This window comes from Pomacea canaliculata, linkage group LG7 (genome assembly GCF_003073045.1).
Source record: "Pomacea canaliculata isolate SZHN2017 linkage group LG7, ASM307304v1, whole genome shotgun sequence".
In the NCBI taxonomy this organism is placed as follows: domain Eukaryota; kingdom Metazoa; phylum Mollusca; class Gastropoda; order Architaenioglossa; family Ampullariidae; genus Pomacea; species Pomacea canaliculata.
Window position 1 is genome coordinate 18,297,375 of NC_037596.1, and position 21,023 is coordinate 18,318,397.

The following is a 21,023-nucleotide window of genomic DNA, read 5'->3' on the forward strand; positions in this document are numbered from 1 at the left end:
AAAGAGAGTTCGAGACAACGAAATCTGTGAAAAAAAATTATTAAACTATTTTTAGAAAACGATTGATGAAGACATCAATCTATTCCCGTATGCGAGAATGCACGAAACACATAAAGAAAACTAAATGTGCTCTCACTCTCCAAACTTCTGAACCAGGTCAAAGTTCACGAAGAACATCAAGAAAGCTGTGATTACATCCTACATGACAATAAAAACACAAAATAGTCACTCATTATTAGTAAGACTTTTTATTATTGAGTTTTGGTGTGACAAACATTCGATACAATCGCATGCAAGTCTCACGCGGAGTATAAACTTTGCACACAGACTTTAAGGCAAGATTTCACACTGGATTTGACAAGGCATTTGTGAACAAGCAAGAAAGGCTCAAGGCACTGACCCGCAGGTCAACTTTCAGTGAAGACTGATGACTTTAGAAGGATGCATGTCTTTGTAAAAATGCGATTAAAATACTCCTCGTAAATTTTAAGCTATGATGTGAATGCGAAAGAAAGTAAATTAAATGATGTCAACTCATAAACTGTAAAAATTTGACAACATAAACAAGAGTAGCTTCTATAAACAGCGACAATAAAAGTTCAGTTTATCAAAAAAAAAAAAAAAACTCCAACAAACAAAACTATATTTCTTAACATGATATAATGACCATAGAATCACATATTAAGTGGTGAAAACTATGATGGTATCAATAATATAAGAAGTTAAGAATTAATTACTCAAAAAAGACATTATGCTTAATTTAATCACAATAGAACGAGGGCTTCTTTAAAAAGATCTTCATGATTTTAATGAAATATTATATTTAAACGATAAAACTTTTGGAAGTAACCTTATAACACGATTGATTAAGAGCATTTAAAAATACAAATTTATAAACTGAACTTAAGAGTAGGTGTCGAAAAGGGTCCAACTTATACATCTGCTTCTCTCTCTTTCTCTTGCAGTCTTTTTCTTCCATGCATGATAAAATTATATACAAATATATTCATCAAGATTTGTATGCTGAAAGTATACTTCAGCTTTGGACATTAAAGTCTGATATATAAACACTGATGATGGCTGTGTAGCTCATCTTTTGCTGAATTATTTCGCATTTGTCGCTTTACTCTTATCATGGATGAATAGTCCTTTCACCGTGCAAGAAGACAAGTTGCATGAAAGACTGCAGGTAAACACACTAACATCACTGCACTGTCTTGAAGTTAATGGACATCCAAAAGTTTGCGTGAAGTGCAACATCTCTCTTTCATCTTTCTCTTTCTTACTCTAAATTAGGATTTCTTTTTTCATCACCATATTAACATGACTGGGTGATCAAGATTACACGAAAAGAAACCAAAATTCAAAGGTTACAATGACCTTATTTGTATGTGGATGAGTCTGGTTTACATCTGTTTATTTATTACAGATGGCTTTGACTGAACAACACATTGTGTCGTACTTACAATGTATGTGCGGAGAAACTTGCGTGTATTTATGCAAATGTGTGAGTAAAAATGTTGGTCTTTGTGGGGTTTGGGGTTGTTTTATATTACTATGACGACTACATCCCAGGGAGTCTTTCCCCACTGCCCTGGTCTCTTGTGAAGCGCATCGCTCTGTGTGGTGAAATGCGCTATACAAATCCTATTTTTATAATATTTCAAAATATTTGAAAAATTTTGTAAAAACATCACTTTAGTTGTCTTCCCACCTTTCTTTTTCTCTCTGTCTCTCTCTCATCCATCCACACTGTCTCTTACGGTCGTTTGAACTTCATGCACTCTTATCCGACATTGGCACTTCATTGAAAGACATGTCTACAACCATTATGCTGAGGTCGATTAAGAATAAAATGGACTTCGGAATGGATCGACTTTCGCTATTATGGAAATGAGCAAAGTGAAGCAGATTATTTGGAAGCAGACAGCAGCACGAATACGACCCAACCCTGGTGGATTGTTCCAACATTTACATCTTCGGTCTATTCTTTGTTGAGCGTGTTCATCCTCTCACACGAACAGAGATGACTTAAAATGACTTCACGTGACTTAGTCCTCTCGTACAACTGATAACTTTCAAGCTATGCCCCGCAAGCGCGCGCGCACACACACTAGAATCACAAAAAGCTTGTAAACAGTGATGTTGGGACCCAAGCAAACTCACCTTCTAAGCAAAATGCTGCTAAAATGCAGTCAACACCCTGCTCTTAGATAAATAAATGTTTGGCATCTCCTTGTCCCATTTTTTTTACATCATTATTATTATCATCTTCATCATCATCCAGTTACATGTGTCCATACGGATTCATGAGCAAACGGAAAGTGAATGACCGCCCTTGAAGTACAAACACAGACATGGATAATGGAAAATAAAATATGTACAAGTGTTTCCATCATTTACGGCAACATTCAGTCGAACAAGTGTAGAGATGCAGAGCTACTTTTGTAGCAGCTTTTGATAGATGAAAATATTTGAGGAGGCTAGCACAAAGCAACATTTCTTGACCTCTGACAGACATTCCACTACATCCGTCTCCTTATGCTCCCCACTTCATCTTTTTTATGCCTTTCTCTTCTCTCTCTTTCTCCTCCTCTCTTGTTGCTTGGTTTTCCTTTCATCAAAAATCACGGAATTTCCCTGATAACCACTTTACACATGGAACAAAATTATATAAGACCCATTAAACACAGGCAACACACTTCTATTCTCAGCCCATAATGTTGCTTTTCCCCTTCACAAACTACTCTCTTCGTCTCTTCACTGGCCTTGACCCCAATATCAATCCGGTCACGCGGACAGTGATTACGAGATTACTAATTATCAAAATGATCTGTAAATGAACCTCAGCCAAACCCAACATTATTGTTGTAAAGGAATTAATATTATATCCATAGTCATTCTTAAAATGTATCAGAGCTTCAATGTAGTTATTTCCTTTTCCAAATGCAATCGATGTCCTAATCTTTTTTTTTTTTTTTTTGCTCTATCGGGCAAGAAAAGCAGGAAACAAATAAGACCGCACAAAAACTAAATATGTTAGTTCTTTCCCATATTAGTTTATCTTGTTTCTTTCTACATTATTTATAAAGTACTAAAAACTAAGTGAGGGAGAGAGGTTCCATTTTTTTATATTTTCATTATTTTCCTTCCATTTCACTAGTTTTAGTGAAGGAGGCATGTCTACTAGATTTAAGATATGTCTTACCACATAATAAAATTAATGAAAAAAAAGTTTTAAAAATACAGCAAAATATGAAATAATAAAATGAATCAATGGGCATGATCCGGTCGCCAAATTTAGCAATCATTTTCGAGAACTGATATGATCGTACTTCTTCACTTGGCACGACCACCCTACTGAGTCACCTTGCGACCCACGTGTCGTCTCAGGTAGACACACCCCCCTAACCCCTCTTCCCACCATTCGCTGACGACGGCGGCAATAAAAGCGTCCGTCATCCTCAGCGGCAGGGCTGTCAGAAACCGTTGGACATGTCGGACGAGGACGAACAGGTCACCGTGTGTTTCAAGGTGTGATATCCTCCATCTCAATGGTGGTTGTGATGTACGGTTTCTTTTGGCGGACGCAAGGGTGTGAAGCATGCAGTGAAATAGTCCGCCTAGCGCGATCATTCCGCCGCCCACGTAAAACGCCAGACCTATGTCCCCTGTCTTGTCGATTATCGCTCCTGGCAACACAAAGCACGCACACATCATGTGCACGAGTACGGACACAAACATGCACAGAAATCATTCTTTTACTGGAAAATTTAAAGAAAAGAAAGCTCAGACCCCTTTACCTAAATGCAAACTCTAGACATAATTCAGAAGGCTGCAAGATTTTGCTTTATCACAAAAAAGAAAAGAAAAAACAAATTGTGGAATAATATTTTAAACAACAAACATGGTATGAATGAAACGCGTCTATTAATAGCACACAGATATACTTTTGGAAACAGTGGCTACCATTTAGTCATGTGACTTCTTAGATAACGGTATTATTTGTAATGAAACGTTTGCCTTCATTGTATTATTTTGCCATATTTGTTAGTTATTTATGTATAATATTATTCATATGTAGGTGGCTTACATCTGGAAATGTTTCTATGTATGTGAAAGTACTTCTCACCTGCAAGAGGCGAACCTGCACAGGAGGACACGCCACGGGCCAACGTCAGGAACCCGAAGGCGTTGGTCAGCTGTTCGACTCCCAACATGTCGCACAACAAAATGGAGCTCAGAGAAATGTAGGCAGCTGTAGGAAGAGTGGGATGAAAAGTAACAGATGTCAGTATTAGACAATTCTGCAACAGCCTGATGGTCTATAAAAAGAAAAACAGCTTTGTTTAGTAGCAGTTAGTATAAATTTAGACGCTAGAAATAATTGTTTATACTCAACGGTAAACATCTACGAATATCGACAAGTGGTATACAAGAATCATCTGAAAGTTGTTCGATCCCAGTACTGACCTACGCTCAGTCCGAAGACAGCGGCGATGAAACAGAGCAGTTCATAGCTCTGGCAGAAAGGATAGATGAAGGTCGTCACCCCGCACAGCAGCATGGCGATGTTGTTGATGACTAGAGAGTCGATCTTGTTGAGGTTAGCAAGTACTCCGGTCAGGACTCGACCTACGGTGTTGGTGATGCCTGTCCGAACAAGAGGCAAACAACATGGAGACATCTAGGAGCCTACAACTTCTCTAACCTCAAATTTCTCTAAAATTCATACATAATGTGTAAACTAAAGGCAGCAAAGTCTTCAAACCAAAAATAAAACTTTCATAACAAAAGTCCTTCAAACTAAAAACGTTTGAAAAAAAATGTGCACCCTTTAAAACAACAAGAACAACAACAACAACAACCCTCAGAAAGTCTTTTTATCAACAATTTTTTTCTGGGAAAACGAAGACCAGGGAAGATGAGACAGTGGAAGAGAAGAGCAGGTTTCGTTTTCGATATGCTAGTACATTAGACACGCTCAACTGCTCACACGGCCACTATCTATGTGGGTCTCTACCACTAATAGCCAAAGCACAACAAGAGGAGGAAAATTAGGGAAAGATAAGATAAAAATATTAAACATACCGATGATAGAGAGTAGAAAAGCGGCTTTATCTTCGGAAAAGCCCAGTTTCATGGCTCTCTCCGGGATAAACACGAAGGGCACATAGAAGCCGAGCATAGCACAGATGTTGCCGATGAGGATGAAAACGTAGGCCTTGTTCTTCATGATGGAGAAGTCCAGCATCTGCAGCAAGGTCTCGCGGACAGACTCTGGCAAGCAAGAACACAAGATGCGCTCCGCCTCCGACTTGATGGACATCGCCCCCTGGCTCTTGATGCTGGTCAGGCTGCGGATGTAGGACTCCTGGACACTGTGCTCCGGGATGTGCAGGACGCTTCCGCCGCTGATGGTGATATCCCTGCGCGAAAGGGGCAAGTGTGTCCTCTCGCGAACTTTGTTCAAACTGAAGTCGGACAGGCCGATGAAGCTGAGACCGATGGGCTTCTGGGCCGGCTGCTTGACTTCCGGCGTGACCTCCTTCCCGACGTGGCGCAGGAGGATTTTGTCAGTTGTAAAATTGTGAGAGGTGGCTCGTTTGATGGGTGTGTGCCGCATAGATCCTCCTTTATCTGAAGTTCGAGTGGACGAGAAGACGATGTTTGGGACGGATGAAAAGCTAAATTGCTGCCCTGCTGCGGTCACGGGTTGTCTTTCGGGTGACTTGGGTGGTTTGTATATAGGGCTCTTGGCTGCGGACCTGTCTTCATGCCCGTTCTCACTGTTCATCATTAAGGGCTCCACCTCCACGATTGGACCGTTGCCTGTCTGCTTCCCCTTCTGATGGCGCCTGCATGATTGTTAGTCATTATGGTAATTATGGTTACATTCTACAGGTTAATTAACTGGAAAGACAGATAGAAAGACTACTAGATCAATAGATTGAAAGACTGAATAAAGAAATAAGATACAAAACAATGAATAATTAGAATGAAAGAGAGATACTGATGAAATATTCATCTTCTTATTATGCTAGGTGCACAGATGATTCCATTGTCAACCTTCTCCAATGAATGACCAACTGCAGTAAATTAAGGCACTTCCTAACAGGACACATCTTGACGAGTATGTGAGTGTGTTTAACAAGTGAGAATGAACAATGTGGCGTTAGCTCGAATTCTTCGTGCACTCTCACCTCCATGAAGGCCAAAGGTCGCATGAGCATGCCGCACACGACGCCGTTGAGGATGAGGCCTGCCTGCACCAGCAGTGCTCCTCGCAGACCGAACTCGCTCAGCAGGTAGTCGGACAGTGGTGCCATCAGGAACATGCCCACCCCAGACCCGCACACGGCAATACCTGTGGCCAGGGCACGCTTCTTCTCGAAGTAATACCCGACAATAACGATGGCTGGCAGGTACATCATGCCAAACCCCAGACCTGTAGATGGCAAGAAATGGTTTGACAGACAAGTGGACAGACAAACAGACACACATACACACGGACAGGCACGGACAGACAGACAATGGCCTCTCAAGAATGATCTGAGTGCAATAGTTACGTGTACTTTGACCGAGACCGACAAAGCCTCCGAGGTCAGAAACAGCGAGCTTGCCCTACGTGAAGGCATTGACCTTTGACTCCAGCCCTATAACTCTGCTTCACTGACAGTTAGTCTAAAAATATGACTGCAGCTGGAAAATCGTCCCCTACTTTACACCATTCTATTGCCGCTAGGTCAAAGTTCTCATGTTGCCAGCAAATATATCCTTCAAACATCTTAACCTGGTGTGAGAAGTTTCTTGAAATAGCCGTTCGTAGAAGTTAATTGTTCAAAACAGTTTACAGGGCTACTTGTGACCAGAAGAAAAACACAATAATTTTAATTAGCGAGTCATGTTGGGGCTGGTAATGCAGGGAGAGTAATCCTGCTGTCTCTCTGACAGAGATTAGCGGCTTGTTTCCCCTGTGCAATCATTTATTAATAGCGATGAACCCAGAGAATGTCAAGTAAAATTAAGAATTTTTTTTTAAATAAGAAGAGAGGAGTCGAGACAGATAGAAGAATGGATGAGAAAAAGATAAGGCGGATAAATCAGCAAATTTAAGGGGAAGACAGAAGAGACAAAACTGACAATCATAATGGACGGAGAGGTGGACAGATGGACAGACATGCCGTACCTCCAATTATTCCATATGTGAGTATGAGGATGTCAGCGGAGGGCGAGAACATACTGATGATAAAAGCAAAGCTGGCGATGATACTTCCGGCTATCGTCACCCGCTTGCACCCGAACCGGTTGGTCAAAGCGCTGACGATTGGACCTGGTCAGACAAAACACAGTTAAGTCCTTTATTCGTTTGTTTTCTTTCCTCCTGGAGATGTGTGCTTTGCATAAAAATATATTGCAATACAATATTCATACGCTTACTCAGGCTCTCGTTCACACACATAAATGCATCACACAAACACACACGCGCGCGCAAGGAGGTTTAAACAGACTGGCATGGCCGTTAAAACAAGTAGACATACACATGCTCACTCATGCACAGAGCCAAACACTCATTGTCACACGCATGCTCTCTCTCTCTCTCACACACACACAAAACGGTATAAAGACAGAAATACGAGTATAAACACACACTCGTACACATACACAGACACTCACACACACACAAACACTGTCGTACGCATCCACAACTATGCAAAGACGGAAATACAATGAGAGAGAGAAAAAGGAAGATCATACGACAGGTTAATCAGTTAATTCTGTTGCACGTGACCTTTCCGACCGTTAATCTACATCCTTGTGACATACTTAGAACCACAGCTTTAACAGGATACGACCCATCGGCTACGATATTAATTTCCCCAGAAATGCACCTGCATTGAGGTAAGACTAACGCCTGAAGCGGCATCTACTTCATCTTTAACTGTCTCTCTGCGTCGGTAAACAAACCGTGACGCGAAGCAACAGTTACTCACCTGCACACAGGTATGTCCCCACCTGCAGCGAGCCGGCCAGCGCAATGGTGCTCTTGGGCTGCTGAAAAGCCTCCTCGAAACGAGGAAGAAAGATGCCGAAGGTGTAGGTGATGCCGTCCACGATGATGTTGGCCACCAGCGATGCCAGCACGATCATCCACCCCCAACCTCCATCCGGCGCGGGGGGCAGGATGACCTCCAACACCGACTCTCCATCATCCTCATCCAGCTCTTTGGTGTCGAGAGTGATCTCTCTTATATCCCTGTCCAGGATATTTCTCTCGACAGTTCCGTCCTTCTTACTCACCATGATGTCTGCCGTGACCTGTCGTTGGAGCAGCTAGTGCTGATGTTATTTATTTAGATGACACTACCTGTCCCTTCACATTCAACCGAGGCAGGGGAGTTACTTTTCGTATTATCACAAAAAATTGTTCCTAGTTATTTTCCTTCTTGTCCTCGTGGCTTACACTTGGAGCAATCTGTCGAGCAGCATTATCAGCTACACGAACTGTGTCCTTCGCTAGGTGACAGTGCTGGCAGGACCTTTGGTCATCGACACTCACTACCAATCTATCGTCTTCAAGATTACGAAGAGACAATGTTTAATCTCATGCTGCTCTTCTTGTCGTTTGGTGACCAGATAGACTTTACACCTGTCATCGCCTCGTCTGCACCCGATCCTTGTCACGCCACCCTGAAAAAAAAAATGATGCGGTTCGTTGCAACTAAATAAAGAAAAAAAAATGAAGCTGACTGCTCTAGAATGTCAAGTGAATCTGTCATGTACACCACTACCCCCCCCACACACACACCCCAAAAACAACAACAAACAAACATAAAAACTTTCGGTGTATGAACATCGGCGCAGGGTTAACTTGAACTGTCACCGAGGTTGTGTTGGAATGTAACATACAGGACGACAGATAACAAATATCTCACGTTGACCCGAAAATATATTTGTATCTATGTTGAGTTTGAGCAGTCGAGTTGAAGTTGTATTTATCAAGGACCCTATGTTGGGTTGGCATTGTGGGTGAATGCGGTGAAGAAAGAGAGTATAAGGAGTGAGTGTGTCATGGAAGTCGTGTCCTACCTGTGTGCTGCAGGTGTGCTAACACTATTGCACTCTACACCTCCTAACGAATGTGCGGAGAAGTCTGCCAGGTTCTTGTGGTCCCGTCCTGCTCTACACCATCTGCACTACTTTATGTCGCAGGAAACATGTGATCACGTGGGTGAGGGCACGAGGCCAGGTAAGTATAGGTGTTGCTTATTTATATCTGCAGCCTACGTCATGCTCCACAGAGTCAATTCCTCCTCCCCTCATACACACTCGCCTCCTCCCTCTCAACCTGACACCGGCTGCAGCACCAACAGGTCTGTGGTCACGTGTCGCTTTTAGTCTACAAACACTTGAGTTTTTCAAGCGCTTGATAAAAAAAAATCAGATAATATTAACCTTTACTTATCAATTATTCAGAAAAAGTTTTGACGACTCCACGCGGTTGTCATAATGCCTGGCAGGTGGCTACTGTTCAGTCTCACATGCACACCTCGTAAACAATAATCAAATAAAAGCTACAGCAACAACATCGTGTCCAGGTGAGCTCTGTCTTTGTTATCTGGAAAACTGTCAAAACACGAAGCAGTGATGTGACGCTTGAGCTAATCCCGCTACCTGGACTAGCCTGCAGGTGTCAGTCAGTTAGCCAGGTGTGTGTGTCTGTGTGTGTGTGTGTGTGTGTGTGTATCTGTTGGGGGTGTGTGTGTATCTGTTGTGGGGTGTGTGTGTGGTGTGTGTGTCTGTTGGTGTCTGTGTGTGTTGGTGCGCGAGTCGTTGCCACAACATTGCGTCATCTGAAGCACACTTACAGGCCACCCGTAACACTAGAAGTAGGTGTCGGGTGGTGTAAGTAATAGCAGGGTCGAGACATTGCCAAGAGTTGTGGGCCGGTATTTATAAAGCCTATATATAATTATACATACACCAGTTAGACGAGTATGTCTGTTCATCGGTAAATCAACGCATGCTGAATCTCTGTGTGTGTGTCCCTGTGTATGTCTGTAAGTTCATGCATGCGTATGTGCACGCCTGCGCGTGAGTGTGTTTGTGTTGATATTTTGTGTATTTGTGCGTATGTTGGGTATGTTTGCGTCGGATCTGTGGACTGTGGTATGTGACACAGATGTGTCAAAGCTTGCAACAGCAGAAACAAGCGATAATCAAACATCCTCATCAACCTCATCAGCAACTGTTTCAATGTCTCTCTTGATTGTCCTTGAAGTCACCTTGTGCTACCTTCATGTCTTCCATAGGTTGACAAATAAAAAACCACAGTTCCGCCTCAAAACTTCATGAGAATTTCAAATGTGAATATTGTAACTATCACCTGTGCCTTATTGTGATACTTCACTAACACCTGTGACGGACAACATAGTACAGGTAAACAATGGCGTGGAGTTCATGGCAGGTGTGGAGCAGCTAGAGGCAGGAGAGAACACAAGACAGGTAGGAGACATGATGGCAAAAAGTGTGAGTGAGGCAGGAGGAGAAACAAAGAGAAGGGAGATCATTTATAAAGACTGGTCGATGTTTTCTGTCCCTGATTGTAGTGTTTATTAGCAGTGTTTAGAAAACTCGATTTCTGGACGCAAAGCTCAACAGGTTTGCATATTCATCAATGATGGTGATTCCAGATTCCCATATGTGCATGCGCACGCGCACGATCACGCACATGCGAAGCATCAACCATTCATTATCAAATGGTAAACGTCTCCCGATTTAGATGGAGTAAAGCCAGGGGAATGTGACCCCTGACTTTTAACTACAGCACAAAGGTCAGTCGATAACCAGTCCCGACCTTCACCATGATCCCTACATTCCTACCTGTTGGTATTCAATTAGTAACCAGCACACGTAAACAGACGCGCGCGCGGACACACAAACACACGGGTGTTTGTGGATATGAGTGTTCTGGAGTATGTTCTTACCTGTGTCGTGTTTCTTCAACTATGCTAGTGTGTGTGTGAGTGTGAACAAACATCAGTTAGGTTATCTCTGCATGTACCGATGTTATTTCCACTTATTCCATGGTCAGTCGGTTAGTGTCTTGACCATGCCCTCGCTGACTCTCGAGCACTCACGTTCACCTACTCATCAGACACCTGCTTCCCTCCCTCGCCAGCTCCACCCTCCCTTTGCTTGTTAACAACGACAATCACAAGTTGACGACAAGCAGCTTCGTCTTTGGTCAGCACACCATCGTGACGCAGTAACTGTTAACGAGGTCACATCCTGTAAACAAAGGAGTCAACACATGGCGGTTTATGGTCGCGGGGTGCGCAGATGGTGGATGAGGGGGGAGGGAGAAGGGGAAGGGAGAGAAAAACTGATCGAAACCCGTGATAGCGCAGCGCAACGAGATGCACAGCAGGAAGCTGAACAAGCTGCCAGTGACCTCAGGTTGTCGCCCTCGTGCTTATTAATATCTTCCGCTTGTTTTTTTCTTTTTTTATTTCTCCCTAAAATCTCCGCGAACACATTTTGTGGAAGCAACCGTTGCAGCAGCTGGATACAGGTGCACAGTCACAAATCAAGTATGGTGGTGATCTTTATGGTGACGTGGGTGTTGTAGTCGTAGTAGCACTGATGGTAATACTTTTTATCACTGACCAGCACGCGACAGAACTGGAAAGGCAGCAGCAACCGCTACCACGACTTCATTCAGACATTCGTAATAAACAGTTTGAGATTTGCGGCTGTGAGATGCTCTCATCTAACCCTAAAGTAAGTCAAGGGCGTGAGGTTTACATCTCATTCTCCGATCCACCCACTTTCTACCAACCAGTATCAGCGGCCTGTCGTGGGCTGGAGGGAGCATCATGCACTATTTACACTCGCACGCGCCTGTGTGCACTCTTGCACTGACGCCAGTGAGTCGCGCGGAGTGTTTTTTCTAGGAAAGTCGCTGCCCTCGCTAAATGATGATGATGGCATGGAAACTGAGTCATGTAAACAATTGAACTTCTGAAGGGCAGTAGCTGGGGCTGGTCAAGGATCTCAAACGGACAAAGATGGATATTGTGTGCGCAGAGATGCGCGTGGGAGAGACAGAGACTGGGATGCGGGGAGGCGGAGGGTTGGCGAGTGTTTTAGCTTGCACGTGAGTTCGTGATGCCGGGCAGTCAACCAGACTGACTGACACACAGCCGTTAGACGGTATGCGCGTATGATTCTCCCTTGTAGCAAGCTTTCTCAGAGTCTCTCTCTCTCACACACGCACGCGAGTAGACATACACACACTTGGACACATTTACACATGCATACGCGCGCGTACACACACACAAACGGTCTCTCGCGATATCTGAATGTGTGTGTGAGAGAGAGACTGTGTGTGAGTGTGTGCATAAGAATAAAGAGTTCTCAGACTCAGCGTCTGGTCGTCATCTTCCGGCAGATGCACGCCACGCCCACCGTTTCAAGGTCAGCGAGGGCAAGCACGCGCTCCGCTCCTATCCACGACCCTTGACCTCGCTAGTCAATCGCCTATTGTTGACGCTGGGGCCAAACTGCTGTCTCTGTCTCTCTCCTCTCTCCTTCAACCAGTTGGGATGATAGCAAGCAGTAGTTTAGTACACAAACTAGAGTTAATGTCATCACATTGTACATGGAAAAAAAAAAAACCAGATGAGACTTTCCTCTTCCTCTCTCCCTCCCACTAACCCTCCGCTATTTTCCTTTTCGACTCGATTATAAAGATGCATTTAGGAAGGGGAGCTCGCTAAAATGATAAAAGGAGTGTCCAAATCTGTACTCGAATGTTTAGAACTAATATTAAGAGAAGGAGTACAGTTACAAAGCAATCTACCATTTAATTTTGTACGAGGCGATTCTGTATATGAAATATATTCGTATATATAAATATATTCGTTGATTGCAAAATGGCTGGTTATCACAAACCAACAGACTGACAGAAGGACCGGGAGACAGACAGACAGACAAGAAGTCTGAAAAAATATGGGACAATCGGGCGTTGAACTTCGTAATAAAGTGCACGAGACTGAACACCCGCCCCTTAAACCTCTTCTCCCCCTCCCACACACACACACACTCCCCCTGCCTCACTCCCCCACCCCTGGAACAGAACAAGACACTGTGAACACAAGTTCTCTCTCTCTGTCACCTTGTGAAAGACACCATGAGGTCCTAAACTCGGTCAGTCCCAGATGGGGGGTAGGGACACACCGCTGGGGGCGCCGCCAGAAACTGTTAGACGACACCGTGGTGACACCAGACATTAGTAGGTCCTGTGTTTTATTTACTGCCAGGTATTTCTCGTCTACTTCCAATGACTAGAACTCTTTTTCTCATCCGCCTTTACCCCCGATATAACAAACATTATAGGTTTACCACGGTGGTAGTCACCAACAGGTGAGTGTTCTATTACAGACACATGTTGTAAGAAACATATATACATCACTGAAAACGAAAGGAAAAATATTATATGGTCTTTGTTAGAGTTTCACCCCGTGTCAGCAAAGTTATATCACAGTGATATCGAGGTTATATGACATTAAAGTGAAAAGTAAGACTCCCAGGGTGTTGTGGTCAGAAAGACAGAAAAAAAAAAAGAACCAAGACTTAAAAGTAAGGCAGAGAATGTCATTGTAGAAGGACAAGAGATGGAGGACAGACAGTTCACACTAAGCGGACAGAGAGACGAACAGACGAAGGAAGCATGCTCGAAGGAGAAACAAACGTCAAGAGAGGAGGAGCAAGATGAGATACGTGATGACAGTAATGAGGTTGCTCTGTGTGTGTGTGTGTCAATGCTCTCGAGATTGAGTTCCTGCACTGGAAATGGAACAAAACCTGCACCAGGGGGTGATGAGATAAAAGAGAAACCAGGAAAGCAATTGCTGCACGCGCACAACAACAGCCATGGGTTGAACTCCCGAACTCTTGACTTTCAAACTGCGATCACGTGACTTACCAGGCTCCTGCACGCATCCACTCGTGCATTCAGTTCGCTGCTGTTTCCTCGAGGGTCAGCACCTGGACGGTTCTTGGCAGCATACACACACGGTTCTCTGTGTGATGTCAGCACAGCACAGACACAACACACTACACGCGGCCACTGCACTCACTGAAGCAGACGATGGCTCGGTGCACAAAAAAAGCAGACGACCGCTCGGCGTTAAGGAAGAGCAGACGACAATTCCACTGGCTTTCACGTTCCTCTCGTGCAGACGACTCCTCCACCAGCTCCTCCGACACTTTGACACTAGCAGGCGCGAGACACAGCCAGGACACGAAGGTGTGTGCGATGTGTCCTCGCAGTTTGCAGGTTGTACGACTGCCAGCCCATCAGCTGATCGCACCGCTTGCCACAGCACATCTAGGTCAGCTGACGTCACAGGCCAGGGGTCGGAGGGTAAGGTCTGCAGCTGAGGGCACGTGCACCGTGCGAGTGCAAAGGTCGCTCGTGGAAAGAAACTTCAAGGAAGATGGAAGAAATTGCGGCCACTGAAAAAAGCTGTTAATTAACTTTCCTCCCCACATTCTCTTTGTGCGAACACGAACTATTTCTATCTGGAGACTTGAACTGTCGAGTTGTCCTGGCAATTAATCACTTGCATGCACATCGCAGATTAGATAAGTTATCAACCTCGCTTGACCTTGCAAAACTGAGCTCAGTCAGCAAGAAAATGACAGTTTGAGAAGCTGTACAGGTTGAAGTACGGGTTTCAGTTTCTCCAGATCCTTTTTCAATGCATGTAAAGTCAAAAATCCACTTTAATCCACTTACTGACGTGTATGTAAGTAAACTCCAACGGATCACTTCTACCCTGCCGACGGAACACGAGCGCCTGCTGTGAGCCCCTTGTTGGCTCCAGTGATTACCCGGTCACAGTAGTGTTTCACACCTGTATCACCGACTTTCCCACTACTGGGTCTGCTGAGTGATTGAATTATTCACACACTTTCGACATGTTTTTTGTATGTGTGAGAGAGATATCTGATCCCGGTCACGTGACGTCTCTAATCATGGCTTAGTGACGGCGTCGAGTCCCAAGACAAACAAACAGCAATATTTTTTTCTGGCTACATTTTCTTACATCTCTTATACACATAGAGCATCACACTGACCGATAACAGAGAGGAAACCAATAATCCTGCTGATGAGAAAAATGGCGTCGTGACACCTGTAGGTCAGCATGATTTCCTCACCTCACTCACTTATCTGTTGAACGGTGCTTGACATCGGGAGGTTAGGGAAGGTGAAGCAGAGAGGGGAAGGGAGATGGACATCAGAAAAAGATAGCCCCGAGGGCTGGAACGCTTCACTCTCGTAACGAACACAATATTTGTTGTGACCTCCTTCATGGATACTTACTAACAATAACAATCATCAGAATGTTATGGCTAAACGATTCCTGAAGTAATTATAAATTATGTAATATTATCTAACTGGAAATGACTGATCTAGAATAGAAGCTGGTGACAGGGAGAAAAAAAATTTTTTTTTAAACAGAACTGCGCTGCTTGATTGGCTGACTGATTGTTTGATTGGTAAGAAACCTGATAAATCTCAAATGATACCTGTGTCCATGTCTTTGAGATTATTTTGTGGAGGTAATTTGTAGCGGTGAGTTATTTCGATGTGTACTCAACACCTCACCTTGCTGTCAAACACAAGGTACTCCTCGCAGGTGAGTCACCACTTGTGACGTCACTAAGGCACCCAATGGAGCACATGAAAACATGTCGCATGTTCACATACACAATATTTATCGATCCACTTTTTTCTTTTTTTTTTTTTTTTCTAGCGAAGCGTGAGCATGCCAGGACTTTTTTTTCGGTTGTTGGTTTTTTTTTTGTCTCTTGATGATCCACAGGTAAGGGGAGTAGGTAGACAGGTGATTGTAGTGGGGCAGCGCGAACTACCTTTGCTTGCTCATTGGTATTATTATTTTTCATTAGTTGCTTTTGTCGTGTATTCGAATGTGAAAAACCAGGTGATTCACCCCTTTCTTCTGACACTCTTCATCAAGGATAGGTCAAGGTCAACAAGGCTGACGTCATGATTGTACAAGGATTTGTCTGCGTTGTCAAGGGCGTAGCTATGGAAGAGTTTGGACACTACGCTCATTAGACAAAACTTAACAATGGCGACTTCAGGAGTTTAGTCTTCGTTGTGTATGGTGATTTGTGTAATCCTTCTAATCCTGCTACGGACTGTTCTTGGCCTGTGTCCCCATCGGTCACCCTTCATCGATCAGGAATGTGACAGGCGGAGATGTAAGAAAAACGAAGGAAAAGGTCAAACTAGCTTAGTTGGGTCCCGATGCTCGGCCACTCACCAGCTGCGTAGCCTAACCTTTAACCTGAAGCCATCTTAAGTGTCATGGCCTCCGCACCACTTGAATAGAGCTGTGATTGCAACAATCTACCACCAGAATGACATTCAGCTTTGCCCGTTGTTCGATAAGACCCTTTGGTGTCTACAGGTCCACAGGGTCTCCAATAGTCCAGCCAGAGTCCAAACAGCCGCAGGCCCCACCAACAGTGCCTAAGCCGTCTGCTTCGTCTTTGCACCACGGACCTTCATTGAGGTCACACAGTCACATCTTCCAGCAGACGAACAGGTGACTAGGTGCGCGTGGTCCTGAGGACAGGATAAATAGTATCCTGTGTCCACGTGAAGAAGTGTGGGTGAAGAGAAGGGACGATTGAATGATTACCTGTAACATTTGCTCACACACACACACATGCGAATAAGTGGCCGGGTGTCTAACTGACTTTTTCTATGGCGTTGTAACGGAACTGTCTTCTATGTTTAAAAAAAAAGCAGGGTACTTTATGCGTTCACGGTCATCCAAGGTGTAATTGTGAAACCCTAAAGTACACCCCTAAGGACCCTTCAAGCCCCGTATCTGTAGGTCAGCCTGTGAACCACGGCAGTAATGGCGGGACCATAAATGTTTGAAACCGTCAAATTGTATTACCAATAAATCTACGGGACGGGCTTTCTTCATTTTTACTGCTTTCCTGTCGTCTCCTGCTGATTGTTCGAGAGGCTTCCCGCAAACTGGATCTTCTCCCATCGGTGAACAATGAGTGACATTGCGTGTGACACGGAATCTCCCGTTACTGTGCAAAAGATCATAGCAGACTGGGTTAGTCGAGGGTTCTAATGGCTAACCTGGTTGAAGTTAGGTGATCGCTAGTCAAACTAGGTGAGATAAGCAATTATGTAAGAAGGTTATTATTATATATATATATAATTATATGTATATAATGCTCAGGAGCCAAAAAGTTTGGTGACCAACACAAGAGAACTCCCTGGAGCTTCAGGCTTCCAACAACCTTAGCCAGGGCTATGTCGACTATCCGCTAGGCTATAGGAGCCAAGAGTACTATCCGTTCTAGCCATTAGTTCTTCCAGACAGGGTATCGGCTAAGGTATTGTCTGACATGCTACCTGTACTTTACCACTTTAAAAAAAAAAAAGCTTGATTCAAAGTGAAGCATCAGTGACACACACACAACATGCTGACATTCAAGTACCTACCTATATATATATAACATCTCTATTATCGTCTTCATTCATTATCATCATCGTCGTTGTCGGCGGTGGCGACGTAGTCACGTTGGGTTAAAGTGCAGGTGCAAGACATGGCCGGATAAACGTGAATCAGAATCAGTAAACAAGTGTCAAGAGTTCTTGTCGAGAGAGGGAGGGTGGAGGAGGACGATTGTCCCGCTTACTGGCCTTGCCTCTTGTTGTCTGTTGTAGTGCCATCTGCTGCGGCGTGATGATGAATTACACTCACTGTCAGCTCCTTATCCCTTCCACACACACACACAGACATGGCAGCCATTGAATTTACCAACTATACCTTGAAAATCTTACGACAATACCAGCGAGTGTAGGTGGAGAAACGGGTAGACTTGCTCGTGGTTGAGCTTTTTTGAGGTGGGTGGGAGATAACTGTTCATGGGAAATAGAACAGAATGGTCTCCCTGTTAATCTGCCCATTCATGGTGCCCTAAGGTCGTGGGTTTTCTCTCGCCACCAGACACAGTGTGCGACCTCATTAATTTCTGCTCCAATCAGTGCCATGCTCAGGTTGACAGCGAGACACTCCTCACCCCTTCTCCTGAGTATATAGGGATCCTGAAACAGGAGCTGGAGTGGTTGTCTTCTTTTCTTTTCGGCTCTTCTCGGAATCCCAAGAACACTACTGATATTTCCTGATTTCGTGTCAACCAAATTAAAGCCAAGTGGTCCATAAAAACACCTGTATGACACTCACTCGTGGAGGTACATGCTTAAGGCACATTGACATGGTTGATGTAATGAACACGATTAGCTAATTATAATCACGGTGTACGGAAATATTCACTCATTGTTAAGAACAAGGGAGAACAGACGAGTAGTGTTCATTTAATATGCTAATAGATGTGTTACATTTGTCACAGTACGGGTTAATAGGAGACTCATTCTTTTAGGATTCACAGGTTAACTGGCGAATCAGTCTTTTTAGCATTCGTGTAAAGGGTTAACAGGCGAGAAGAGGGCATCTAATGACAAAAGCTGACTGGCGCCGGCTACTTTTCCAGTTTTTCTTCTCTGCATCTCTGTGTCGGAAATCTCTAATGACACCCAGATGAACATTGCTGTTCATTAATATTCGTGTTGCTGTAATATTAATGTATTAATATTAATGTCCAACCAGTGTTGCGCTAGCTGATCGAGCACATGTTATCTTTCTTTGGGCAAAAGCTTTATCAATACTCAATCAATACAAGGCTTTCTCCGGGGTCAGCAGTCGTGCTAGTCAGAAATAATGAGTAACCCCAGTGACGTCACCTTGGTGTCCCCCCTGTCCGGCCCGCTGATTTTTTTTTTTTTTTGTGAACGTCTCAGTGAAGGGAAAAACTTCTGGACCCTTCGGAAGCGTGACGTCAGCAACCTTGACAGTCTGCATTCAGACGAACCCTTAATTCAAACTTTGCCATGAAACTTGTTCTGGTGCTAATTCAACATCTGTTAAACACTATGAAGGGCCGCATAAAGTTTATTGTGACAGGCAAACTAACTCAAGGCCTAGAACTGATGACAGGTAAAGGTAAAATAGATGAGGTCCCAACACAACACAGACGATGTCAAACTACAAGTAGGTTACAGTAGTGAACCTCGCGAGCACCGTCTCCGTAGCGTAGCGGTTATCTTGCTAAAGACAACAAAAACAGACCGATTAAAATAAACAATTTCAGTAACAGAGTAAACATTGATTTCTTCTATCTTCTTTTAAAGACTTGATTATATATATATATGTTGAGAAAACATTTTTTTTCAGTGCGGATCAGGCAACAAACAAAAGACTGAAGAATGGGAGATAACAAGCGAAACCTTTTTGATGTGTCTTACGTCCCTTTGATTAGTTTCTCCTCTGCCAGTTTGAATGAGTTGCTCAGTGGGTTTGGTTAGGGTTAGTGTGTTAGGGTTAGGGTTATGGTTAGGTTTCAATTTTGTGGTTTCTAAGTCATCTCCACTCATGCAATACACTTTGCGTAGAATGGGTTCAAGTCCTGAAGAATAATGTGTTCTGCAATATGTTGTCGTACGCACATTCAAGACAACACGAGTTTTCTGTTCAGTTGATGATGCAGCTTGTATGCGGTCACCTCACCCAGCAGATACTTTAACCCAAACCCTAACCCTGACCTATCGTAACCTAAACTGTTTACCTCACCCTGACCTAAGACCTAAACCAAAGCTCAACTCTAACCAGACATCCGAAGTGGATGGATGTCAAATATGAACCTCTCAGGTTACACATTTTGAAAAATCCACAATAAATATATATATAAACGGAAATCAGTCATTCTAACAAATTAATTGTGCAGATACAGAATACGATTACCCTACAATAAGAAATACTCAGAAATAAAATATTTCCTGTAGTTGATCGGTTTGAAATACTGATCTCAAACTAATGGATGGATGCTGGTGGCTTGTGTTCGAAGCCGATTAGCTGTAAAACTGGACCACATAGTGATATTGTCTCGTTGTTTGATATTTCCTGTTTGTGATTTTCTCAACGTTGTAGTGTGTTGTCATTTGTTGTTGTTGTCATTAATTGTTGTTGTCATTAAATCCTTTATTTGATTTTTAAACAAAGGTAGATGTTAGTCTCTTCATGATCCACTCTGTAAGATCACTGATGTAGGTCCATAGTTTGGTCATTTGGTGTTCAATGGGAGATATTTTGTATTTTGTATTCTGAAGCCTGCTAGTTTATTGCCGAAACTCTGTAGTATCCATAGATGTTGACTGATTCTTGAATGTCTAAAGTGTAACCTGCACTGATTTAACAAAAAAGAAAAAGGAAGAACATAGAACAGATATAACATATTCCTTTTGCATTAGCAAGTCTGTGTTCTGCTCAATTAAAGAGCAAAAAGGGTGCTGTCTGACAAGAATTTCTATATACTAGCCGCAGCACATACTTCTAGTTTTAATGGAAACTCACAGTAGTGGTATGCACAGCTAAAAAAAAAAATGTTTAAAATATTTCCTTGGAATTTCCCTACTTGGCATTTTTTATTATTTACTGTGTATTCCTCGCTTACATACACATACCGACAGACTCTCTGTTGCTTAAAAAAAAAAATATAAAGAGGAAAATAATTATAGTAATTAATTAAAAAAAAAGACAAAGCAGCTAATTTGTTTCAGTCAGATTCATGTCAGGGTAACTATTTGTTGTTTTTGTTTTATTTTCTTTAGCTTTTCGCGAAACTTTTTAAGGGATTATGATACTCTAATGTATTGAATGATAAATTTGGTGTCGAAGAAACTTTTGTTAAAATGCATAATGCATCCAAGCACCCGAAATCTTTCTCCAGAACATAAAATACAAAAATACTTTTTATCACACTAAAAGTCACTAAACTATCTAGAAAACAAATGATATAAAATCAAAGTTTTGAAAAAAAAGTATAGAGAAACTGGA

General features: G+C 43.1%; 1 protein-coding gene across 1 annotated transcript; it reads right to left on the reverse strand.

The window, feature by feature from the left end:
* Positions 1–229: 229 nt before the first annotated feature.
* Positions 230–14,888, reverse strand: LOC112567492 (monocarboxylate transporter 14-like). The gene is made up of 8 exons (XM_025244185.1): positions 13,991–14,888; positions 7,995–8,691; positions 7,190–7,333; positions 6,204–6,448; positions 5,092–5,848; positions 4,474–4,653; positions 4,133–4,258; positions 230–3,692 (listed from the first exon to the last, which is right to left on the reverse strand). Exons 2-8 carry the CDS (start codon positions 8,302–8,304, stop codon positions 3,358–3,360), a joined length of 2,097 nt encoding a protein of 698 aa, XP_025099970.1. The 5' UTR covers positions 8,305–8,691; positions 13,991–14,888; the 3' UTR covers positions 230–3,357.
* Between the last annotated feature and the right edge of the window lie 6,135 nt (positions 14,889–21,023).